This window comes from Triturus cristatus, chromosome 3_2 (genome assembly GCF_964204655.1).
Source record: "Triturus cristatus chromosome 3_2, aTriCri1.1, whole genome shotgun sequence".
NCBI classification, from domain to species: Eukaryota; Metazoa; Chordata; class Amphibia; order Caudata; family Salamandridae; genus Triturus; species Triturus cristatus.
In genome coordinates, this window is record NC_140584.1 from 733,379,579 (window position 1) to 733,406,693 (window position 27,115).

At 44.8% G+C, this 27,115-nt stretch overlaps 1 protein-coding gene across 1 annotated transcript in view; it reads left to right on the plus strand.

Moving 5' to 3' along the window:
* Window positions 1-27,115, plus strand: part of STAT4 (signal transducer and activator of transcription 4) — a 772,166-nt gene that overhangs the window by 158,673 nt on the left and 586,378 nt on the right. Inside the window, exons 5-6 of the mRNA XM_085648785.1 lie at window positions 4,107-4,199; window positions 4,306-4,384. Of these exons, the coding sequence (XP_085504911.1) occupies window positions 4,107-4,199; window positions 4,306-4,384 (172 nt within the window). The remainder of the gene's footprint in view (window positions 1-4,106; window positions 4,200-4,305; window positions 4,385-27,115) is intronic.

Consider the following 27,115-nt stretch of genomic DNA (forward strand, 5'->3'; position numbering starts at 1 on the left):
TGTTGAAAGGCAATGGTGGCTTCAGGAACACAGCTGCATTGTATTTGCAAGTGGTGTTCAGGCGATCATGATGCAGCATCTCTGTTGATCAATCAATCAATCAATCAATCAATCAATCAGGGGATTGTAAGCACGCTACTCACCCGTGAGGGTGTCAAAGCGCTGGGGGGATTGTGGGAGGAGGAGGGGGTTGCAGATCTGCTTAGCTGAAGAGCCAGGTCTTGAGGGTCTTTCTGAAGGTGTTCAGGGAGGGGGGGGCGCCTGATGTCTGCCGGTAGATCATTCCATGTCTTGGCTGCAATGTGGGAGAAGGATCTTCCACCTGCTCTGGCTCTGTGGATGCACGGGGTTTCGGCCAGAGCGAGGTTGGTGGATTGCAGGTTTCTTTTGGGTACATGGAAGTTGATTCTGTCGTTGAGGTATTTTGGCCCGTTGTTGTGTAGGCATTTGTAGGAGTGGGTGAGGATCTTGAAGGTGACTCTTTTCTCCACGGGGAGCCAGTGAAGTCTCGATAGGTGTTGGCTGATGTGTTCGTGCCAGGGGATGTCTAGGCCGAGTCTGGTGGCGGCGTTCTGTATTGTCTGGAGTCTGTGGAGTAGGGATTTGTTGATGCCGGCGTAGAGGGCTTTTCCATAGTCCAGTCTGTGGTGATGAGTGCTTGGGTGACTGTCATTCTTGACTATGGGGGGGATCCATTTGAAGGTCTTGCAGAGGATACGGAGTGTGTTTAAAAAGCTGGAGATGACGGCATTGACCTGTCGGTTCATGGTGAGTGATGGGTCGAGTACAATGCCAAGGATTGTGGCGTGGTCCGTGGGGGTAGGTGGGCTTCAGAGGGCGGTCGGCCACCAGGTGTTGTCCCATGCCGAGGGGGTGGTTCCGAGGACGAGGACTTCTGTCTTCTTGCTGTTGAGCTTCAGGCAGCTGTTGGTCATCCAGACTGAGACATCTTGCATTCCTTTCTGGAAGTTGAGTTTGGCATTGGTGGGGTCTTTGGTGAGAGAGAGGATGAGCTGGGTGTCATCGGCGTAGGATACGATGTTGAGGCCGTGTTGTTGGACGATGGCAGCGAGGGGGGCCATGTAGATGTTGAAGAGGGTCGGGCTCAGAGAAGAACCCTGTGGGACTCCGCAGGTGATTTTCGTGGGTTCGGAGAGGAAGGGTGGCAGTCTGATTCTTTTTGGCTTCTTTCGGTGAGGAATGATCGGATCCAGTCCAGGGCTGTTCCTTGTATGCCGGCGTTGTGTAGTCTTGCGACTAGTGTGCGGTGGGAGACAGTGTCGAAGGCTGCTGATAGGTCGAGTAGGATGAGGGCTACGGAGTGGCCTTGGTCCAGGAGGGTGCGGATGTCGTCTCTGATGGTGAGTAGGGCAGTCTCGGTGTTGTGGTTACTTCGGAATCTGGATTGGGATGGGTCGAGGATGGCGTTCTCTTCGATGAATCGTGTCAATTCCCTGTTGACTGCTGTCTCTGCAACTTTGGCTGCGAAGGGATGGAGCGAGATGGGCTGGTAGTTCTTGAGGTCAGTGGGGTCCGCTGTGGGTTTCTTCAGCAGGGGCTTGACTTCAGCACGTTTCCAGTCATCTGGGAAGGTGCCTGTTTTGAAGGTGGTGTTGTTGGTGCGTTGTAGTTTGGGTGCGATGGCTGTCGCGGCTCTGTGGTAGATGTGAGGAGGGCAGGGGTCAGTCGGGGCCCGAGTGGATGCTTTTTATGGTTGAGGCGGTGTCTTCGGTCATGATCGTTGTCCAGTTGGAGATGGTGGGATGGCTGGTGTCTCTAGGGAGCGGGGATCCGGCTGTGGCGTCTGGTGGGTGGTCGTTGAAGTCGCCGTAGAGGTTTTTGATTTTGAGGTGGAAGTAGGTTCCAAGTTTGTCACAGAGGTCTTGGGATGGGGTGATGTCTGTGGATTTGCTGCATGGGTTGGTGAATTCTTGAATGACACTGAAGAGTTCCTTGGAGTTGATCAATGGCGAGGATTTTGTCGTGGATACAATTCCTCTTGGTGGTTCTGATTTGGTTGTGGTAGTCCGTCAAGGCGTCCTTGCGTGTGGAGTAGTTTTCGGTTGTCTTGGTGTTTCTCCAATACTTCTCCAGGCGTCTGCTGGTGCACCTGGCTTCCTGGAGATCACCACGTGAGTGGTTTTGGCAGGTGTTTTGAATATGCTCTTCTGCAGGGCCTTTGATTTCTTCTGCAGCTGTTTATGGGCTGGAGCAGGGCTTTGACTCCACATGGCCCGATCGCAGACTTCATTGCATCGATTCTAGGCACATGTGGCCTGCATAAGCAGTTTGCGGTACCGTTTAATACTCTCAGGGAGAGCAGTCTTGTTTTTCACGGGCACGTATCCCCTCCTCGTTGCCAGCTGTACTGTCTATCCAGCCCTGGGGCATGCAAATAGATTACGCCACATGGAAGGTGCAGTTAAGCATTACTTTATTCTCCAGCATTCACCCTCACACTTGCTATAAACACACCCTAACAACTACCCCATATCACATAGTTCCTGTTCATGGTCTACCCCAGAACCACGAGGGTCCTAGTGCGTACAATATTAATATGCTACAGTATTGACAATGTAAGGTGGGCCAACTGACCAGAGTATGTGAGCCCTGGCAGGAATTTCTCCTGTTCCTGCACAAGGTGTCTTAGGAGTTTGGACAATGTTTATGGTCAGACAAGGAGATCTGTTTGTTAGGAGCACAAATACCGTTCTGCCTTCCTTTCTCTTCCTAATCGTGGAGGAAGAAGGGGACTTGGGAGTGGACATCAAGACCTCCCCATGACCTCCTGTTCTATTATATGCTCTCTTCTCTCACCACTAGTTCTCTGGCTATTAGTTTATATTCATAGTGAAAGAGAAAAAGTTATTCTACTGGAAATCTCACCTTTCTTCTTAGGATGCTACTCACAGTTAATATTCCCTTAATTTTCTAGGCAGAGTGGCAGTCGCGGCTGCTACCTAGAAGCAGCAGTGGGGCAGGGTGGGGGGGAAGGGACAGGAGCAGGGGCATAACACAGGCCCCCGCGGTGCAGGGGGGCCTGAGCTGCAGGAGGCCCCCGAGCTGCAGGGGGCCCCCTCAGCACTGTACTCAGGCCTGATAGCTCCGGATTAATTCCAGAGTGGGCGTAACACAGGCCCCCACAGCCCCCGTGGTGCGGGGGGGGGGCCCGAGCTGCAGAGGCCCCCCTCAGCACTGTACTCAGGCCTGACAGCTCCTCTGTGTACCTTGCACGGGGGCCCCTTCAATTTTCGTTCCGCCACTGGGCAGAAGGGGATCAGTTTTAAGAAAACAAAAAACACTTACCTCCCAGCAGGCCGGCTGGCCAGCCGTCGCTGCCTCTCCTCTGTCCTCTTCCTGGCTTCTTGGGGAAAAAAGGAAGCAGGAAGCTCCAGCGCTTCCACGCTCCCCACAGCCAATCACAACGCTGCAATGCAGGGTTGTGATTGGTCTGAGCGCCATGACACGGTGCTCAGCCAGGGGCTGGAGGGTTGGGCATGTTCTCCACGCAGGCTGTAATGCAGCCTGCATGGATAAAATGCTATGTGCCCATTACTGTTTTGGGTGGCCCGAGAGATCCAGCCAAGCACTCGTGCTCACAAAAGGAGCGCAAACCACTCCTCCCCTGCACCACAAAGACGCCGCAATGGAAATAAATAAAATGCTAATAACCGCAACTTATTATCATTTTATTTTTCCTTTTTTTACACTGCATAAAGCAGTAGAGCGAATCTCCTCCGCCTTAGCAGAGGAGCCGCCACTGCAGAGTGGCGTCAAAATGACACTTCACCCAGGGCGGCCAAAAACCGTACACCAGTCCTGGAGGTGAATCTGCCAGTCGGTAATGAACAACAGAAAGGGCGGTGGGCTGGGAGTCAGTAGAAATATTCAAGAGGCCTAGGAGCAAGAAGAGGGTCTGTACACTTGGCAGCATCCTGAGTTGATGGGTTAGGCTGACCGTTGGCAATGGATGGCATGGTGGTAGTAAAGAAACAGTGTGTAGAGTGCAGCATTTGTTTACGAATTGACATGTTGCACTCATTTGAGGACATTACCAAACTTTCCATTCAAGATGTTCTGTCGACATATCGATCTTTTTTTCACAGGGCCCATTTGAAAAATCATTGCAAAGCACTCTGGTTACAGAGAGGCTGAGAACTGTGGAGCACAAAGTGACAGCGATCAAAAACAGCGCACAGGTATGCATATTGACACAAGAGAGACGATTTTAGTGTTTGTGCTTGACAAAATGTAAATTGGCACCAGAATAAGTTGTTCTAATATATCACTACTCTTTACACAAAGATAACTGAGCAAGATGTCAAATATCTGGAAAACCTGCAAGATGAATTTGATTTCCGGTATAAAACACTACAAAGCAGAGGTACTTGTACACCTTTTTAATGACTACTACATTAGTTTTCAAAATATGAATGTAATGAAATATTGTTACTGGTTCTGCAAATTTCGTAAGGTTCTGGTAAAAAGCAACAAGTTTAGAAGTGTTTTATAGTCTCACCTACATACAACTAGTTGTCTGGCTAGAGTTATTTTCATCACACAGTCCATAGCATACAGCAAAAAACACATACATACAGAAATTAGCTTTTGTACAGCTCCTAGCAGCCATTGGCAATTGCAGTTAGTAGGCATGTGGCATTGGCTAAGAGGGTTGTCCATCAGCTTTGCTACCCACCCACAGCATTTCAGAGATGGAAACATCAGAAAAGTAGTTTCGCACTTACAGTCTTTTATTTTACCCTTCAAGCCACTGCGATCTTTCTACTTACTCCATCTTACCCTGAGCCTCCGGCTTGTCCATTGCTCCCCGGTGCTCTCCACCCCCGCCTATGTACGGCTCTTCAATGTTTGCACTTACACACTCTTTATGTTTAATTTTTACCTTACTGTTGTAAAATGTCTGCCAGTGTGTACCAATGCATGCTTGTGCATGTATCATGACATGTGCACATGCAAATATTACAGTGCACAAGGGCCCACATCAGCCATTTTGAAATTGATAAAAAAAAGGCATTATAGGCTGGCTTGTGCCCATACATTGTGACACATGCACACACATGCATTTTCACACAAAGGTGTCCATCTTGGTTGTTTTGCTTTGCTGTTACAACATGGCCAACGTCCATTTTAGAACGGTTAGTAAAAATAAACAAGCAAAGGCAATAGGTTGGCACTCATCTGTAAAGGCCCAACCCATTAGCTTTGACAATACTTGTGTACAACAATTTTGGGTGAAATATTTTGCAGATAATAGGTTTAATTGAAAAAATGAAATCCGAGTTTTGCTGTAGAAACTGTAATTTTTTTTGCAAAAACAGGTAAATTTAAGCAGAGACTCTTCTTCATGATTGCTTGAAACAATTTATAATTCCTCATTAATATGAAGGGGAAAATGCTGGATATCTATAGGAATTTGGGCTACTGTTTGGGGTGCGGGGGGGTGAAACTCTGCTCAAGCAGCAACCGCAGTACTTGTCAGGGTTAAACACATGCAAAACCTAAAGTATCCTATGCTCAACCCTCTGGTAGCTTGGCACAAAGCAGTCAGGCTTAACTTAGAGGCAATGTGTAAAGTATTTATGCAGCACTTCAAACAGTAATAAAGTGAATACAGAACACAAGAAAATTCCCACACTAATTTAGAAACATTAAGTAAAATTTCTGAAATGATTTTACACCAAAATGACAAACATCTAATAAGTAGAACCAGAGATATGCAATTCTAAAGATTTAGGTGAAAATAGTTCTTTGAAGCACATAGCACCAACTATGGTTATCTGGTTGCACTGGGACAAAGTCACAAGTTCAGGCCAACAGCAATGGAGCATGTTAGGACAACTGAACAAAGTATCTTAAATCCTGTCTGCATCACGCAGTGGTGAGTCTGATGAGTTGCAGACAACGATGAAAGGTACTGCTTCAAGGATTCATCGCACAGCGGCGGTTGCAGTGAGCCTATTGACTAGGCTTGCGATGCGAGGTCCTGCATCATCATCAAGGATGCTGCCAAAGTTTTTGTACCATTGTACGAACCTTTCCTATGAGCTCAGAGAAAAACGCTAGAAAGAAGTATGAGAAAATGTTCACAAAAAGACATTTTATTAATTATTTCACAGATAAAACTATTCAGGGTCCTGAGGAGAACCCAAAAGCAATGAGAGGTTCGAAACGCGTCGACTGCTACACTTGGGGAGTTTCACAGTTGAAATAATTCTCTATAGTAGGCATTTAAAAAAACAAACTTTGGAGGCCTATATTAACAATGTTTTATATAACCCTCAAGATGGAATATAAACAAGAGGTTAATTTTCCAAACAACTCTAATAATTGTAACCTCATTGTAATGTTAAATATCAGACTATTTCTAAGTGAGATCACTTTTAAGTTCTGTGCTATATATTTTTTGTATATGTTGTGCTGAATTATGTTTGTATGATGTTTTAATGCCCTTACATTTGAATGTAGTCTGAAAGATATGGTAAAGTGCATATGAAGTATTTGCATAATAATCAAAAAATAATTGAAAATAAAAATATGGACCAAGGTAATTCAATAACTTGATGTTCATCAAACAGCAAATTTAATAATTTCAGTTTGGGTAATTGTTAATACATAACCTTTCTAAAAGTGGCATTTTCAGAATTGTGAGTTAAAATCCCACTTTTCCATTAAAGATTGTTTTAAAATACAATTCTTTTGATAGCAAACTCAATATTTCTACCTGCTCCCAGTTGTAAGTTAGCACCTCCTAAATGTGATAAGGCAACCCAATGTTATCCTTTAGGAGAAGTAGGCCTTGCAGTAGTGAAACTTGAATGTAATGGTTTTTCACTACCAGGACATGTAAAAGTTAAAAATACATGTTCAACTTTATCACATACATTGCATCCTACCCTATGGGCTGTTTAGGGCCTACCCTAGGAGTGAGATTTATGTATTAAAAAGAAAGGTTTAGGCCTGGCAAAAGGTTTAGTTTGCCAGGTGGAAATGGCAGTTTCAACTGCACCTACAGGCTGTAATAGCAGGCCTGAGACATGTCTAAAAGGCTACCATAGTGGGTGGCACAATAAGTGCTACACTTCTACCAGTAGTTTTTAATTTACAGGCTCTGAGTACATTTAGTACCACTGTACTAAGGATTTACATGCAAAGTAAATGTGCCAATTGGGTGTAAGTCAATTTTACCATGTTTTAGAGAGTGAACACACACACTTGAGCACTGGCTAGCAGTGGTAAAGTGCACAGAGTCCTATGATCAACAAAAACAAGATCAGCAAACATGGAGGAGTAAGGCAAAACATTTTGAGGAAGACCACCCTAACGGTGACAGGTCTAACAATTTCACTCAGTGCTGCCGAGAATGATACATTTGAAGATTCTTAGTTTCCATGCAGCTCACCTGTGAAGTTAGAACTTAACAGATTGTCTTTACACTTAATAATGCCCTTGTGGAAATTTAGGTTTTTGCCTATAACATACTTATATATTAGGGAATCGCCATATCCATATAGGTCAAGATGTTCAGCAAAACCTAATAGCACCTTGCTTTTCTATTCACTTTATTGGTTTTTGTGCTTTTTGGTGTTAAACACAAGTGGAACATTTGTTGGTGTATTAATATCTTTGTGCATGTGAATCTGTCCACCACCATGAACAAACTGAGAACCTGATTTAGGGTTGGGCAGGTGGCCGGCGGTGTGTCATGGTGGCGGAGGAGATAATGTCTGGTACCCTGATGGACTACCATCCACCAAATTGTGAGATCATCGCTGACACTGTCCTTTCATAAGAGCCACTGTCATGGCAGCTTCTGTGAAGACAAGTAGAGTTTGAGTTTGGTAAGCACACACCATTTTTCAGGCAGCAACTCACTAAACATTTTAGTTTTTCATACTCCCAAAGCAACAGTTTCGTTTTTTAAAGCAACATATCAATAAGCCTGACAACCTGGTAGCTGAATCCCTCAGTCTGGGGACATTTGTTTTTTTCCATTTAGAAACACCAGGTGTTCCCTGGTGGTTCCAAACAGAAAAATAAAATGAGGCTATCCTCTCCAAATAGGACAGGCGGTCTGATGCTCTTATACCGACAGCACATATTCAGGCCTTTGTGTAAATTTCCAACAGAAGATCCAGCAGTTGGACAGCCCTCGGAAAGCTGACACCGGGGAAAGTGAGTTGAAGGTGAAATCATTTGTTATGAACTGTGTCGTTGCGGGATACCAGCAGCCCACAAGGGTACTATGCAAAAGACTTCCAGTGCCATAATGCTTAATGATACTCACTTGAGTTAAAAATGAAATGAAAGAGGGAATTTTACTAGAAACCTTGAGTGCTGGTCGTCTATACTGCAGTCACCTTATGAATAAGGGTGTGAAGCCCGAAACGCGCCAAGAGTGAATTGGCTGCGCTGTGAGTCACCGGAGACCTTTCCCTGATCTTAATTTTGCCTCCTGTGGGTGCCTCTCGCCTAGGGGCAAACTTTTTCTTCTCATTAATATGGCATTGCTGGGTCGTGAGACTGCACCACCACGGAATTCAGCGGGTCCGCTGCTGTTGGACTGTGGCAGTGTTGCGGACAAGGGGGTGATTGCCAGCACTGGGGAAAGTGAGTTTGAAGGTGAAATCATTTGTTATGAACTGTGTCGTTGCGGGATACCAGCAGCCCACGAGGGTACTATGCAAAAGACTTCCATCCCATTATGCTTAGTGATGCTCTCCTGAGTCAAAAATGAAATAAAAGAGGGAATTTTACTTGTAACCTTGAGTGCTGGTTGTCCATACTGCAGTCACCTTATGAGTAAGGACGTGAAACCCGAAACGCGTCAAGAGTGAATTGGCTGCACTGTGAGTCACCGGAGACATTTACCTGATCTTAATTTTGCCTCTTGTGGGTGCGTCCCGCCTAGGGTCAAACTTTTCCTTTATATATAAATAGTTATAGTTTGAACCTAGTTTCCATAGGAAAAGCATTTTTTGATTTGCTAATAACTTTGGCGTCGTTTGACGAATCTTCCTGAAATTCTCCAAAAAGGAAGTCTATCCAGGTTAGCTCCTAACATGAAAGTTTAGGGGTGATTCGTCAAGCGGGGGCTGAGTAAAAAGGGGATCACAAAAGTTGTTTTCTCCATGTTAATTTCCATAGGACATTTTGCGACGAACTACATCTTGAACTGCTGAACAGAATTACCCCAAATTTGGCAGAAAGGTAGAGCTTGGTTCAGAAAGCGACCTTTTTTTTAAATGGTGTAAATCCGTTCAGTAGTTTTTGAGAAATTCAAAAAATAAGAGTCAAATAATCAATTTCCCATAGGAAACTTTGTGCAGGGCTACAGCCGAAACTACTGAACGGAATTACTCCGAATTCGGCAGAAAGGTAGTGATTGGGTCAGAAAGCGACCTTTTTAAAAATGGTGTAAATACGTTCACTAGTTGCTGAGAAATTAGAAAAATTAAAGTTTCAATATCTGGGCGGAGACTAAGTCGCGTGCCCGAGCTTCACTGTGATTGGCTGCTAGCACTCCAAACCAGGAAGTGTTGGCAGCCATCTTGTGGCTCGGTAGAAGCGAGTCACCCAAAAATGGAGAAACAAAGGTATAAAACAAGAGAAGGGGCAGGGTAGAAAAACCCTGACCCACTAGGTCTGCTCAGGGTGCCCCAGGGCCCAAAAAATCATTAAAAAATAAATAAAAAAATGTGCAAAAACTTCACACTGGGGTCGCAGGTGTTCACGTTTTATTTTAATGAGGCCCTTGGGTGGTCTAGGATGCGGGGGTATTTCTTAAAAAATAATAGCAGGGGCTCGCAGGGTTGCGGGGGTCCTAAAACGGGTTTTCTCCATGGAATTTCCATACAAAACTTTATAGAAGACTACAGGTGAAACTGCTGAACAGAATTACACCAAATTTGGCAGGGAGAAAGGTGATGGTCCAGAAAGCACACTTTTGTTTAAATGGTGTAAATCCGTTCAGTAGTTTTTTAGAAATATCACATTTTACAGATATCGAAATTTGAGAATTCTGACATGTGATTGGCTGAGGGGCTGCAAGCACCAGCTTGTGGCTTATTGGCTGTGAATGGTTGAAACCAGGAAGTGTTGGCAGCCATTTTGTGATTTACTCCGTCAGCTTGCATCTCTCCTTGTAGAAGCCATCGGGTCCGCAGTTTTACCTGTGCGAGGAAACACTGGCATCTGTGTCTGTGTGAGATATGCCTTTCACGCTGCCTCTCCTCATATCACTAGGTCGCGGGTATGCCTTTTAGAAGCCCATCTGTCGGCTCGGAGCTCTGTGAGTCAGTCTGTCGGCACGACCCTCTACACTTCCCAAAGACTACCTAAACACCACTGTACTGTCGTAAACTCTAAAACACTACCTCAGCACGATCCCCTACACTACCCAAACACCAGTGCACTACCCTAAACCCTAAAATACTACCCCCAGCATGACCCCCTACACTACCCAAACACCACTGTACTACCCTAAAGCATGAAACAGTAGCAGTCCGTCGGCTTGCAGCTGTGCGTCTGCGAGCCGCCGAGTCCCTAGCTGTACATGTGCGAGTCAGTCCGTTAGGTGATAGGTGTGTTTTTGCTAGCAGGGCTGTTGGCCCGTTGGTGTCCCTTTGCGAGTTAGACCGGAGCTCTCCCTCTGCGAGCCAGCACGCTGGTGTGCATTTGGGAGCCGATGGCCCGCAGCTATCACTCTGCAAACCGATATTGGGAATATAAGGTGGCTCTAAAAAGAGCCCTTGTGTTTAATAGTTGGAGCTACATATAAGTGCGGATGCACAGCTTCAGGTTATTCAGAAAAACTCGATTTCCCTGATCTGTGAAGTGTACTCCATCACTTCTGTAGATATCAGCCATATGAAAACATATGTTGTTGTTGTAGATCGACCCCATTCTATGGTCTCTGAGGTATGCAGACACAGCTTTGTTGAGATTCTTCCTAGATTTTTCAATCTGAGGACAAAATTGGTTTGACCATTTCCACTTCTGTCTTTGGCATATATTGGAATATACAAAAACAGGGGCAAAAGCAACATCAATTGTCGAAAGGTGTCCTTCATTAGCATTTCCAAACCTACCCCAGTCAATTTGCCTAGGTCGTTTCCACCACAGTGCACAATCATGAGATCAGGGTGTTGGAGATGCAAACAGGTTTTAACCAAAGGCAACAATTGGTGCCACTTCAATCCTCTCTGTCCAAACCATTTAATGTCCACATTTTGTAAACCTTGGTTTAAGTCAATACGTCTCTGTTCTGCATACCTCTTGCACCAGAAAACATAGCTATGTCCTACGATCCACACTAGCATTTTGACGGTATGGCTGGGAGGAAAGGATAGATGTCTGTAGCTCATGCAGTCCGTTCGTAGAATAAGAGATATGTTTAAAGATGGGGAACTAGTTTTTTTTGCCATACAAAACGATACCTGATTGGGAGATGAAAAGCATTGTTTTTTAAAAGTAGGGTGCACATTTGTTTTGTGGAAAAGCATCTTTGTGATTGGTTAAGAAAAAGCAGTTTAAACGTGGAGTACATATCATAGGATAAAATTTGCTCAACTCAACCACACCTGCTACTTGCATTTGGAAGGCACTGTTCGAACACCTGCACTTGCTGTTAAATGTTCGAGAAAATGTTGCAAAAAAATATTGTTAGGTTTAAAAAAATTGATGAACTTTTAACCTGCATGTGTTGTAGAATGTTCTAGAAAGTGTGTTGATAGAATACATTGCACTTCTGACTTCTATGTGTCCTTGAATATTAAAAAAAACTGTTTATATGGAAAATTTAAAACAATAGAGAGAAGTTTTGAAACCTAAAAGAATGAAGGAAGTATTCTAATTTGTTCATTACATGTATTTATGTGTGGAGCAACAAAATTACAGACACAACAACACCAGGAAGAGGAAGAAGCAGGGAGTGGGGGGACGGGGGAGATGGGCACAATGACACAGATGCACAATTAAGTACAGCACAACTATAGACAAAACATGGCCAAAATGAAACACACCAACAAGGAGCACAAGTCACACAACCCGCCAACATCACACCACTGAACAAGCATAGAAGTGAAAACCACACTGCCTGAAAGGGAGAAGGGTGAACAAAAGCTCATATGAAGGGCCATCTCACACACAATACACCACACACACATAGGAAGCAGAGTACACCAACATCCAACACAATGTTGTCCAAACACAAACATTCGCACAATCGAACACAAGAAACAAATGCACTCGCCTGTGGCGGATAAGCGTCCAAAAGCATCAGTACGAAACAGATACATGAGAACGCATAAGTACAAACCCACATTCCGGATGGGGTAGCAATTCACGTATGGCAGGCAGACAGAGAGTCAGTGACACACACATTGGCATATAAATGAAGACACAACACATTTGAAGACAAGTGAAAATGTGGAATCTTTATAAAAAAAAGTACGTGTCAGTACAGCCAATATGCAGAGAAATGCAGCAGCATGCCTGAATAAGGAACGTAGGAAAACGTCCATGTTCACCTGGGGGTAGTCCATCACCAACACACGTCAGTGTCAGGCAGTGTTGGTTGCCTGCGCCTCGGACATGATTTGACGCCAATGCAGCCATGTCCACTGTTGTTTTGGGACATGTGACCAGATGTACAACGTGCAATGATGCGGGGGGACACGTGCAATGTGGCACATCGAGTCGTGGTTGCAGGTACCTTGTCACTCGTCCATGAACGCAAGTGCAGCTGCGTAAGCCACTATCTCTAATGAGTGATGGTTGGCCACAATATTTGACATGTCGTCGACGTAATCCATCAGCTGACAGGGACAGATGTGCTGACTCCAACCACTATAACCAATGTGCACCAAAGCAAAATCAGGAAGTGGGTCAATTTGCTCACTGCATACTACGGCACGTGCAATCTCCCAGGCCCAGTTCCCAACATGCATGCCAAACATCCATGCATGCCATAAAGGGGCATTACCATGACACTCCTGGTCGTGGGCCAACAGGGGGAGCACACACCCGTCGTAATCCATGTCAGCTACCCACTCGTTGGAGAGGCACACGTCCATGCACCACTCGGATAGGAACATTCCACATTGCAATACAGGTTGAACTTAGGTGACATCCGCAATGCGGAAGCTCGGCTGGTAAGTGGTCCGCAGTACTGCCAAAGGCAGTGCACCCAGGACATGCAGCAGACGTGCAAGATATAGGTGGACGTGAATGGAGTCGACCATGTGTTCGGGATGCTCTGCCATTGCGTCAGTGGCTCTGCTTGTAGCTGCACTGGCCTGCCATGTGCCAGTCTTGTGGATGAAATGGCACAGCTTGGTGCAATGAGCCGGGTCTGTGTGCAATGGGTGGAGGGCAGGGTTGTGGTGGGAGTACGTGTGAAGGCCATTTCACGCATGCTAACTATGACGAAGTACTTTTGAGTGTGGGATGTGTACTCTTTGTTCTCAAATCGGGCAGTGCGTACTGTGGGAGACGGATGCAAATATTATCATATCTGTCAGGGGGGGCTGGCCACTTGCAAGTTCCTTCTCGGAGCAGCGGATGTGCTAGCGCAAGATAGCTCAGACAGAGAATCTTTCATCCCTACAGTAACTTCTCCAGCTGCAATCATACAGGATGAGTACAAAGGCCTGTCATGGGTGTTGTGGGATGTCTGCGACCTCATGGGTATCCGTGTATCATGCTCATTGACTCTATGGCACCTGTGGGTGTTTCGGTGTGGCTCTTGGCTGTGTTCCCTGTCATGCTGCAGATAGTTGTCCTGCTTAACACCAGCAGAAAGAAGGTATAAAATCCCTGGTGCTAACGCGGCTTATCGCCGGAATTTGATTCGCATCGCAGTTGTTGTGAAAGTTGTTATGTGTTTTTTTTCGTGTACAGAAAAATAAACGAACTGGGCAGTGTATCCCGTCAAGATCCAGCACCTGACCTACTATTCCCAATCAATATAAATACAATGACATTTCTTCATTGATTTTGTGTGTACACTGTAAGTGCACCCATTACCACAGTGCAATTCAATACAGGATTTTAGTATTTAGAATAAATCGCAAAGGTGCACCTTGTGTCATTTTGCACGGGAATGCCTACTCTGCATTACATTATCAGCACTTTAATGCAAGTAAAGTTGAGATAAATCTAAGACACTATTCAGAAGCTGGTGCAAACTGCAGACATCACCAGTATTGCCGTGATAACTGCCCCAAAATTTAACACCATGGTGGACACCACGAAATAACAGTAATAAGAACGAGAAAGAGTCACACAGCACTTAAGTAACAACCAAAAACATTAATTATTTTTTTTTAACTTTATTTTTTCGTAAACGTATATATAAAGGATAAACTAAATTTAACAAACTGAACACAAAACAACAAGGCGGAAGACTCCTGTCAGGACCATGAATGTCGACGACACAGCCTGGAAAATAAAGCACAAAATAAGGACGTGTGTAATGTGCATATCAAAGGAGTGAGACACAGAGAAGGAAAAAAAAGCCGGAGAGAAAAAGAGAGGGAAGGAAAGAAAGGGAGTGAGAAAGGGAGAAGGGAGATAGAGAAAGAGAAGGAAAGGAAGGAAGAGAGTGAGAGAGAGAGTGAAGAGAGGGAAGTGAGAGAGAGAGACAGAGAGAGAGAGAGAGAGAGAGAGAGAGAGGGAGATATACTGCCGCCCCTGCGCATCAATGACCAAATAATTACCTGCTGCCACCGGAGTGTCTACCAGTGGGCACTCCACGTGCCCGTCAAAGCTCCGCTGCCCGGCAGATCTCACAGATGTCGCTGAGTCCTGAGTCATGAATGGCGGCGACCACATCAGCTTCTCCGCGGCCCGGCAGATGTCACACATGTCGCTGAGTCCTGAGTCATCAATGGTGGAGACCACATCAGCTTTTGGTGTCGCTAACCCTGTGCAACGCAAGTCAGCGCCACGTGGTGGTAGGCCGCTGACAGCCATACAACTTAGGGTGCGACTAACCCTGTGCAACTCAAGTCCGTGCCACGTGGTGGTAGGCCACTGACGGCCACATCAGCTTCGGGTGGCACTAACCCTGTGCAACTCAAGTCCGCGCCACGTAGTGGTAGGCGCCTGACGGCCATACAGCTCTGGGTGCGACTAACCCTCTGTGCAACTTTTCATGGACTCTTTATAATTGAGACCCGTGGAGCATCCGCCATCCAGTCACCACCGGCAATAAAGGATGTGATGTTGTCGATCCATTATATTTACGTGGTCACATGGCCTGTGACGCATGTGCCGGATGGGTGTGGTGTGTGTGCAAACCTGCTCTCAGGGAGTGGCCGTGACATGTTGACAACTAGACCACTGACCTGAACACCAACAGCGAGTACGCCTGCGACAGGTAGGTATGTGAGGGGTGTGAAAACGTGTTTTCTCAATGGATTTTCTATAGGAAACTTTAGACAAGGCTACAGGTCAAACTGCTGAACGGAATTACGCCAAATTTGTCAGGGAGAAAGGTCATGGTCCAGAAAGCGAGCTTTCTCGCATCGAGTGAAAATATAAAAGAAAGGTCTCGGGGGCAATTTAATATACTGGAGCTCTGTTTCTGCGAGATAACTCTTTCACGCTCCCTCTGCCCAACATCACCACTTCGCAGCTTCGCCGTTAGAAGCATCCGCGGCTCGCAGCTTTCTACCTTTGCGAGCTAGTACGCTACTGTGCCTGTACCTCTGCGAGCTACTACGCTGCTGTTCCTTTGGGAGAGGACGGTTCATAGTACTGCGTCTGTGAATCGAGGTGAAGGGGCCGCAGTTGTCCCTCTGCGAGCCTGGGTGTGAACTGTTCATAACTCACACTATATAAGCATTGAAAAACCATTTTGTGATTCAGCTGGCATCTGTCCGAGGCATTTCTGAAAACATATCATTGTTCTTTCTGTAAGAGATACCCCTTTCACGCTGCCTCTCCCCACATCAGCAGGTAACGCACCCTCTTCCCACATTACCAACATACCCCAACAACCTTCTTGGGCCCGGAAGTGTCCCTGTGCGGTTGGACAAACAAGAATCTTAGTCATGTATAGGTTTACATATAAAACATTTTATTTAAAGAAAACAACAACGAATAAAACTGAAGGGAGTCTGGTGCTGTGGTCGCTGCCATGAAGTTGGGGTCACTGCCATTCAGGACTCAGGACACAGTTCCACATGTGGGATTGGCTTGTGTTGAACAGGGTTAGTGGCACCACGTGTCGCCGGCTTGTGTTGAACAGGGTTAGTGGCACCACGTGTCGCCGGCCTTGCATATGGAAATATGCCTCACTGATCAAAGGGAGTCTGGTGCTGTGGTCGCTGCCAAGGACTTGGGGTAGCTGCCATTCAGGACTCAGGACACAGTTCCGCATGTGGGATCGGCTTGTGTTGAACAGGGTTAGTGGCACCATGTGTCGCGCCTTACGTTGTACAGGGTTAGTGGCACCACGTGTCGCCGGCCTTGCATATGGAAATATGCCAAACTGATCAAAGGAAGTATGGTGCTGTGGTCGCTGACACGGACTTGGGGTCACTGCCATTCAGGACTCTGGACACAGTTCCACATGTGGGATCGGCTTGTCTTGAACAGGGTTAGTGGCACCACGTGTCGCCAGCTTCTGTTGAACAGGGTTAGTGGCACCACGTGTCACGGCTTGTGTTAAATTCTGCCTCAATAAGGCCACGTGGTGATGACTTGTGGTGCAGTGAGTTAGAAGTACCTTTGGTGCGGAGCGTGTACGTACCCTGCGATGATGCATGGTCCTTTGGGGCCGTACTCGGACCAATGTCTTTTGAATTCTGCCTCAATAAGGCCACGTGGCATTGACTTGTGGTGCACTGAGTTAGTGGCACCTGAAGCACTTAGCGTGTGTGCACCCTGTGATAATGCGTCGTCTGAGCAGGCTGCACTGGGAGAAATGTCTTTTGCCTACTGAATTCTGCCCTAATAAGTCCACGTGGCGATGACTTATGGTGCAGTGAGATAGTGGCACCTGAAGCACTCAGCGTGTGCGCACCCTACGATGATGCGTGGTCCATGCGGGTCACACTGGTAGCAATGTCTTTACATGCATTGAAAGAATCTTCATAGCAGTCAAAATCTCCAAGTAATTCCATTTCAGTCCGCCAAGGTTTGAAGAGTTGCAGAAGAGCTAAATAGAAAAACTCTCTCTTATCTGGAGTATCAGAACTTAATTTCCTGTGATTAATCAAATTTCCTTTGGCATTCTTTACGAAACATCCATCAGATCCAATTACAACATATTTCTCTTCATTTATTTTTTCTGTAACATTTTTTCTAAAACTATAATGTTGCAGTATTTCATATAGACATATGTTTTCCAGGTATGGACTTCTATTTGGATAGTATGCGAGGAACAGCAATTGAGTTATCTGCAACATATTGTTTGCCCATATTTGCATTCCACATCTACAAAATTACTGGATTGTAATTATTAATGTACTTCGATTCTTCTGTTGTTTTTATATTATAAGTATTTTTGGGTGATTTTCGAGTGATAGTATGCCTCACTGCTGAAATAAAACTGTTCACTCTTCCTTGCGATGACTTATGGTGCACTGAGTTAGTAGTACCTTTGGCGCTCAGCGTGTACGTACCCTGTGATGATGCGTGGTCCGGGAGGGCCGCACTCAGACCAATGTCTTTTGTCTATTGAATTCTGCCTCAATAAGGCCACGTGGCGATGACTTATGGTGCACTGAGTTAGTAGTAACTTTGGCGCTCAGCGTGTACATACCCTGCGATGATGCGTGGTCCGGGGGGGCCACACTCGGACCAATGTCTTTTGTCTATTGAATTCTGCCTCAATTCGATTTTCCAGTGATAGTATGCCTTACTGCTGACATAAAACTGTTCACTCTTCCTTGCGATGACTCATGGTGCACTGAGTTAGTAGTACCTTTGGCGCTCAGCATGTGCGCAGCCTGCGATGATGCGTGGTCCGAGCAGGCCGCACTGGGAGCAATGTGTCTTGCTTACTGAACTGCGTCATCTGCAATCGCCACTCCATCTGAATTGTGAGCCCTGCTGTCTGCAGTGTAGATTGAAGGCAGTAGTCTATACAGACATACGTCTGCGGTTCTGTGCCGCTGGGTTCGCAGGGGGCCTGTGTCGAGGAGGCCCGTGGTCATGGCGGCAGCCACGTGGCAGGGTGAGAGCCGCTGCTCTGGCAGACGCTTTGGCTTTCCCACAAGTGAACCACGCCCAGAGACCCAGCCTATTTATTCATATTCCTACGCTGGAGTGCCGTATGTTAGACCAGCCCACTCCGCTTACGCTTCCGGGGGGGACAACACAGCTACATGACCGAGATCTTCCCCATTGCCTGAGGTAACATGGTTGCGTCCACTGTGCACAACACTACAAGTATCAGTAGTATATGTCCACACTGAGAGGTTTGTGCTTTGCATAGTGAGATCTGACCAGCACATCACCGCTACACTTGGTATTGTGTGCATTATCATTGATGGGTGAATTGCCTCCTTCACACATACTTGGTTCCCACATCTCCCAACATTCAGCTTTTGCGCCGCTGAGGGGCCACGGCATTTTGGGAAGGTCCGTTGTCCTGTTTTGTGCCGCCTCGGTGGTAGAAGGGGGTGTGGTCCGGGGGGGAGGTCCTGTGGTGGTGGCGGTGGGTGTTGGGTGTCGGAGCTGCATGATCAGTAGCTGTATCATGTGTTGGTCTTTAGATATGGCTGTGAGTTGGGTCCAATTCACGCTGTAGGTAGTCGACCTCCTTACACCAGTTAAAGGCTGATGTTAATTTCTTACTGCTAACTCAGCTTATTGCCTGCTTTTTGAATCACATTGCAGATTTAGCTGGTCATTGAAAATATGGGGAAGTGGTGTTTTAGTTTTTTGTTTCCACGGGAACGCCTACTTTGCATATCATTAGCGTTAGTTGTGGCTCTCATTTGTGGCGACTTTTTGGGCGGAAGGTATTGATGGAAAAGTGGTGAGATTTGCAGTTTTGACCAGGTTGAGAATGGGATGATAATTTAAAAACACAGAAAAAAAAGATAGGTTTAATGAACATTATAATTAGAAATTAGCATTTAAAAAACCTTTGAAATTCACTGAAAGAAACCATAGGTTTCAGGCACATTATAGTTAGAAATTAGCATTTAAAAAACTTACAAATTCACTGAATTCACTGAATATGTATATATGTATATATATATTCACTGAAAAAAACATAGGTTTCAGGGAAGTTATAGTTAGTTGGACATTTCACTCATACAAAACCATAGAAATTCCCCCGTTCTAGTTAGTTGAGATAAGTATAACTCGCGCCCCGCAATGCACTGCTGATGGCGTCACATATTACATCATCCATGGCATGGTCAGTGACATCACTGATGACATCAATGATGACATCTCAAATGACATCACTGATGACATCATCCACGTGAAAATCGGATGCACGTCATCACACCCTAATATAGCCCTTGATACACCCACTCTAAAATACAGAGTATCATTTTCGAAACCATCAACACACCAATACCAGTTATTACATATCCACTCACTAATTCCTAGCTCTACACACACATCCACTCATTTACCCATACAGTCACTCATACATACAGTCAGCCATCAATACAGCATTATCATATGCACTCACATATCTATACAGATATCTATACAGATACTCACACACCTGGTCAGTCATGTAAATAATCAATCCCACTTTCATTTACTCACCTGTACAGTTATACACACACCACCTCACTTATTTAAACATATACTGACACATACTTACACTCTAATACAATAACTAATACAAGCACACACTGATCCATACAGCCACTCTCACAATCACTCACTCTCACATATAGTCATTTACACACTCCAACACTCACATATACTGCCGTTTCACATATGCAGTTACTCACACATGTACCACTGAGGCATCCATTCACTCACCAACACACCCATACACACACTCACCCATCCATACAGCTCTTCACAGATGCACTCTTGAACCTTTACACCTAGTGAATCATCCACTCACACATTTATGGACAGTTAAACCCAACCCCACCTATCCACACAGACACTCAGGCACCCATAGAGATACTCAAACAACTAATCAATAACCCATATAGATCCTCATTTAGGTACTCACCAACCCATGGAACCGCTTACACACCAACTGACAAACTAAACTGTGTGAATGTCTGTATTAGTCACTAACACATGCATTCAGTAAGACAAAATTAATCACTCACTTATACAGTCAGTCACACACCTACTAAATCATCCGTCCTGACTCTTATACCCCCATTCATTCTTCAATACACCTTGGCATATATATAAAACATATTTACATTTTATAGAAACACATAGTCACTGGATGATGTCATCAGTGATGTCATTTGAGATGTCATCAGTGATGTCACTGGCCATGTCATGAATGATGTAATAAGTGACATCATCAGCAGTGCATTGCGGGGGTGCGAGGTATAGTTAGCTCAACTAACTATAACGGGGTAATTTCTATGGTTTTGTATGAGTGAAATGTCCAACTAACAATAACGTCCCTGAAACCTATGGTTTTTTCAGTGAATATATATATACATATATACTTATATACATATATATATATATATATATATATATATATATATACATATATATATATATATTTTGTTTGTTTATGAATGTTATATTCTTCCTTCAAATGAGGTAGAAATAAAATACTTCTCTTCTAAATAAAAGTGAAATGGTAGTAGGACTGACGCATATTGAGGGGCCACATGCTAGATTTGATATTTAGCAATTCTATCTACCTGAAAGTCAATCAACCCAATCCATTAATAAGGACCGATCACCATCTTATTAGGTTTTAAATAACTTTGGCTAGTAACAGTTGCCATTGAAGAAAAGATGCAATTCGGTCGGTACAGCCCTGGAAATGATCAATCAGGAGAATTTAGGGAACTGTCTCTAACTCCCGGATCTGAAGAAAGTCGCTTACATTGACGAGGCAAACTTTGAGCTATCTCTTATACATTTCATCAGGTGGCCACGCTCACATGTCCCAAGAAAAGGCAGACTAAAAATCAAGTAGCTTGGTACAATGAATAGCTTAGATGGGAAAAATTACATTATGAGAGACTGGAAAGAAGATGACTTAGGCCCAAGTCTTCCCAGGTTAGAGGAGCTTATAAAACAGCCCTAATCAACAGCTGAGAGAAGGATGTAGAACTTTTAATATGCTAAGGATTTAGCAATTAGCCAATTTGGCCAGGGACATTTTTAAATCCCTTCTCAGGATTTATGTGAGTCTCTTGCGAGTTACTCCGATGCGAAGATATGAAAATATATAAGGAGTTTACTCCCCAATTAGAGCCGGTACTCGAGACAGTAAATTATAACCGGCTTTCTTTGAATGCCCCAGGTCTAACAGTAAGGTTTGACCTGATCACTCAGGCAGAGTTACTTAAGACACTAATGAAAGTAAAGTCAGAGTCACTGGAGGATCCTTGTCCTATACATGTATTTACCTTTCTGTCCTCAGTACTGGTGCCAAAAGCTTAGAAGTTAGCATTTGTTCCTGCCACCCTAATGAAACCTAATGCAGATCCAACAGATTTTGCAAAGTTTCACCCTAATTCACTCCTTCCTTTCCTTAGTAATATCATGGAGAAACTTACTGTCATTAACTCTGTCAGGATCACTCTGGATGAAGGCAGACCGGTGATGCTGGTTTCATTAGACTTGCCGGCTGCTTTTCACACAGTTTCCCACTCAGTACTCACACAGAGATGTAGGACATTGGAGAGCATGCACAGGTGCTAGCCTGGTTTAGAGATTTTCTGAAAGACAAAACTCATGTTGTCTCTATCTGTGTGTACCTGGGACAGTAGTTTAGCCTCGGGAGTCATAGTTTATCCCTACGCTCTTCAATATTTATGTGGCCCCATTAGCTAAGATCGTGGTTCTCTGCAGGTTTGAAATCCTGTTGTATACTGATGATGCTCAATTATTGATTTTGATGGGGCAGGATGTCAACGCCACCAAAATTAGGTTTTCTAATTGTATGAGAAAAGTGGCTTCTTGCATGAAAGATAATTGTTTACAGCTGAAGGGAGGTAAGATGGAAATTTTACTGTTTGGCAAGGCGCAGTAACTTTGATCAGAGGACAGGTGGCCTGTAGAGCTTGGTACTAACCCCTTACCCCAAGAAAATGGTAAACAGTCTGAGCGTTTTGATGGCTGACAGTCTTTCAATGATGGACCAAGTAACCTCTATCTGTTGTATCTGCTTTAGCATCTTTTGACAGCTCAGGAGATTGTTCATATGGCGTACTCTTAGTTCAAGGAAAACTATATTTTAGGTTCCTAACTAGTGGTTTTGACTATGGAAACTCACTCCTGGTAGCTGTAAATGAGCCCTCTTGTCAAGCCTACAGGTGGTGCAAAATACAGCAGTCCGCATGGTCTATAATCTCTCCCCTGGTTCCCCCTCTGAACCATTGTTAAGAGCCTTTCACTGCCTTTCTATCACAAAGTGCAGCTTGTTTAGACTCCTTTGCCGAACTCACAGAGCTTTGTATGGAAATGGCCCAGCCTATCTGCAGTCAAGACTCTTGTTCTACCACCTGATCAGGAATTTGAGGTTTACAGACAAGGCACTGGTAACTCCCCGGCGCATTAGTACTAATCCGAATGAGGGCCGTTCTTTCTCATGTCTGATCCCTTACCATTGTAACAAGTTAACATTTCAATCCGCTCTTTTCATAATTTTGTGCTATTTAGGAAAATGCTGAAAACCTGGGTATTTTAAAGCTTTAGCAATCCCTAACTACTGGGACTGAAGCATTAGCGCCGGGATTCTCCTGAGGGAGTGAGTTGAAGCGCCATTCAAAAATCAATAACAATGAGTTGTGTGCCATTTGATGTTGTGAGAGTGGATCATGCTGGCTAGAGGGAACAGGTATGCAGTGAAGAGGGTCGGGCTCACAAAAGATTCTTTGCAAAAGTCCACAGATGAGGTCGCAGGCAACCAAGATGTATGATGCTAGGCTGACTGGCTGGGTCCTTCCAGCCAGGAAGAAGCGGATCCATTGGAGTGTGTGTAGGCATTGGATGATGATGTGGTCGACGACTGTGTCAAACACTGTGGAGAGGTCCAGGAGGATGAGGGCCGCCATGTCCCCTACATCCAGAGTCATGCGGATGTCATTTGTGGCAGCGATGAGGGCAGTCTTGTTGCTGTGGCTAGGTCTGAAACCAGACAGAGTAGTACCAAGGAGTTGATGATCACCGAGGTATTCTGTGAGGCATTTTTTTATGATTTCCTCTAAGACCTTGCCCTGGAATTGTAGCAGGGAGATAGATATGTGATTGGCAAGCATTAAAAGGCCAGCAGACAGTTTCTTCAGTAATAGGAGGACAGTTGCATGTTTCCAAGCATCTGGAAAGGTCGTGGAAGAGGTTGAGGCATTTAGAATGGGTGTGAGCATGGTGCTGATAGGTTGCAGTCCTCTGGAGTAGTCATGCCAGGGCAGAGGTCTGATGGGGACCCAGAGTAAATGGACTTCATGTTCGCACTGAGGTTGTCTGAAGGATTGGGAGAGATTGGTGCAGAGGATCTGCAATGTTGTGATTGAGTTGGAGGCGGCCAAAGGTGGGGTGAAATCCTTCACAATAGTGAAGTATTCTTTGCTTCTCTTGGTGCTGGCATCGACGTAGTCTGCCAGCCATGGTACCTTTGGTGGTTCGGATCATTTGGTGGTGGCGTCTCAGGGAGGATTTGAATGAACTGCTGTCCGCATTGTCCAGGCTCTTTCTCCATTTGCGCTCCAGTTGTGTGCAGTGGCATTTCATCAGTCTGAGTTCTTCCATATACCAACTGCCCTGGGGTCTATATCTTGTTGCATTTCTGTATGTGAGGGAGGTCGGCGCAGGAGATGATCAAATTGTTCAAAGTCTTAATGGCTTTAAGGGGGCTGTTACTGTGTTCGTGTTGGTGGGTGTTGAGAGCAGTGTTCCAGTCCTTCTCAGTGATGATGTTCCAGTTTTGGCAGGCTAGCATGGCAATGGTGTATGTGCGTTGGACCAGGACGGGGATGTAAAGCTTGATGAGGGTGTAGTCTGTTCCCGAGACTGGTTTAGGCTTATCGACTGAGATGTTTTTGAAAGTGTTGAAAATAGTGTTGAGGAGGTGTCTGGCAATAAGGGTAGGACCCTTTACTCATTTAGTGAAGCCCATGCTTCCAAGGTCTTTGATGAGGGCTTTTGAATTGAGCTTGCCGTGGTCTTCTAGGTGTAAATTAAGGTCTCTGGGTAGGATGTATTTGTTAGCATCGAAGGCGAGCGGTGCAACAACCTCCACGATCGTTTGAAGTTGGTGATTAGTTCTGGTGGTCTGTAGATGAGCGTGCAGGTTAGGATGAAGTTGGCTGTGATGTGGAGCTTGAACAACAGACGGTCCATGTTTGAGGATCACATGTCCATGGAGGTGGTGCAGCTCACAGCACTCTTGTGGATGATGGCGATTCAGCCTCAGGGCTTATGAAATTTGTTGCACCCAGCGATCTTATAGCCGGGGCGGGGTGGCTGTGATGATGTTAGGTTAGAATGCAGGGTTCTGACAAGTTTAAAGTAGGTCAGAACAAGTTAATGTCGGCTGCCAAAGGCATGCCCATCTGCGCGCTTCAGTCTCCTAGACTTGGAGATAATTGCCATGAAGGGCAGACTAATCACACAAGTATAACATACGACAGATAGGAATATTCTGTTATCTTTCAACAGTTTTCATCAGAAATCCTGTGGTGAGAAACTCCTTTTTGGACAGTTTTGCGTTTCTGGAGGAATTGCTCTAATGTGGGCGACTTTAAGATGGAATCACAGAAGCTTTGCAAGAAACTGAAAGTAAAGAACTACCCACATAGAGTAATTCATCAGGCACAACAGTGAGCCCTAAAATACAACAGGGATGCCTTCTTGGAGAATAGAGAGAAACCATACATTGACAGGACAATTTGTGTCACGACACTCAGCACAGCATCTAATCAGGTGAAATGATTGTCACAAGGAACTGGCGGATTCTCAATTCCAATGGCTTAAACTTGACAAACGCCCATGTTCTCTTTTAAAAAGAGTGCAAGTATCAGATATATGCTGGTACACATTAGACCACAATAACGTGGTTCCAGCCACGGACCCAGGATGTGGGCTCTTCGGCCACTGGTAGGCCACACGGCACGTGGATCATGTGGCGCCTGTTCCTCAATGAAGTACTCTAAATTAGAGAATGTGGGTCTGAGCTACCTTTGGATTAAAAACAAACACACAAACTGGAATTCAGATAATTTTATCTGTCTGATCCGGTGCCCATGTAATCTCATTTACATAGGAATGACGACCCGGAAAGTGAGGATCAGAATATTGAAACATAAAAGTAATGTGAGGTGCAAAAAAGCCATAACAAAACTCACAACACACTTAGCTGAAATGAACCATAACATTGAAGACATACATTGGACAGTATTAGACAAACCCACAATACCTTGAAACATCATAGATATTAAGAACTTTCTATTAAAGCTGGAACAGAGATGGAACCATCTTATGGGCAAGACTAGTGCCCCTCCCAATTAAAGACATCTTATTGGCCAGACTAGTGCCCCTCCCAATTAAATAATTAAATCCAGGGTGGAAGTCCCTTGAACTCAAAATCAGATGTAGAATTTGCAACTTTAAATCTTAATCTTTAAATATTTAATTCTGAATCTCTGCTCTGGTTTGTTGTTGTCTCGGCATGCTACAGCCCCGTCAGAATCTTTTAAAACAAATAGGGCTGCGCAATGGGGTCCGTACAGTTAAAGAAGCGGCTTTGGTTCTTTTTTCCTGCACCTTACAGTCAGACTTGGCCAGATTTGGGAGATACATGGCCGAGCTGCATCTTAGGCTTATTGAAGAAGAGGGTCCAGGCTAAACAGAAGGCCATTTTGTCTGCTAAAAAAATCAGTCTCCAGCAATTAGTTTGTGATGATGCCCTTTTTAAATGTCAACCTTAATAGATATTTCAAATTTGCAATAAGGTTGAACTGGTAATCTCTCACCTTTTTAATGTATGTAACATATTATTATTTTATTGGTCAAGATAATGCCGCACGTGAGCTCATTTTGTATGAATTTTTTAAAACAATTGTGATCTTAATTTTTTTATGTATGTAAGTCATATTGCAAATGGTTTTAAGTAACTATGCAATAAAAATAAAATTCATTCATTCATTCAGAGATGGAACCATCGGACCCGTAGCCGCGAGGTTGGTCTAAACAATGATATCCCGTGGCATCAACACAATAGCCTGTAAGGGCCTAATGCTATTTGAGTGCACTACTAGTACCATGATTAAGTGGGCATAGCTACCCTAATCCACATCTGAATATAGATTAGAAGAAGACTACATAAGTAGCCTACTGAGATGATCTAACAAGGAGGATGCCCCCAATATATAGGGTGTGAGGGTATGTCCTTGTTGTATTAATTCATTTTATTTTATCTTGTGACTCTCTTGATGATTAGAAAAAGAATTAGAGGAGGGAAGGAGTTAATCAGTGGCTCACTTCCCACTTGATCTACCATGCATAGAAAAAAATCACTTTCCACAACACTTTGTGATTTAGGGGATGTTGGGGACTTTTTGCACCTTTTTATGTCTCTCGCTCACATGAGGGATAGAGCCCCATACTCTGCTTTGGTCAGTATGTCACGAGACGCTCTGATCATGTGTCCCAGGAATAACTTCACCCGGCAGCAGACACAACATGATCCACCAGCTAAGACGCTGGCTGATCCACGGTGATTAACAGCAAGAGTCTTGGATGGGATATGAGAGGTATGAAACACAGCACTGAAGTGGGTTTGTTGGTCCTGTACGAGTGTCACCGGGGCTGTTTTAGAACATGGCAGGGATACCTGGACCACTTTTGCCAACAAAGTTAGCATTCTAGTCCAAATCCGAGCATGTGACTGTACCTATGTGCTACCTGAAGTGGGACACGGCTGACTGAAGTCAGTTGGACACAATAAAAGGAGATG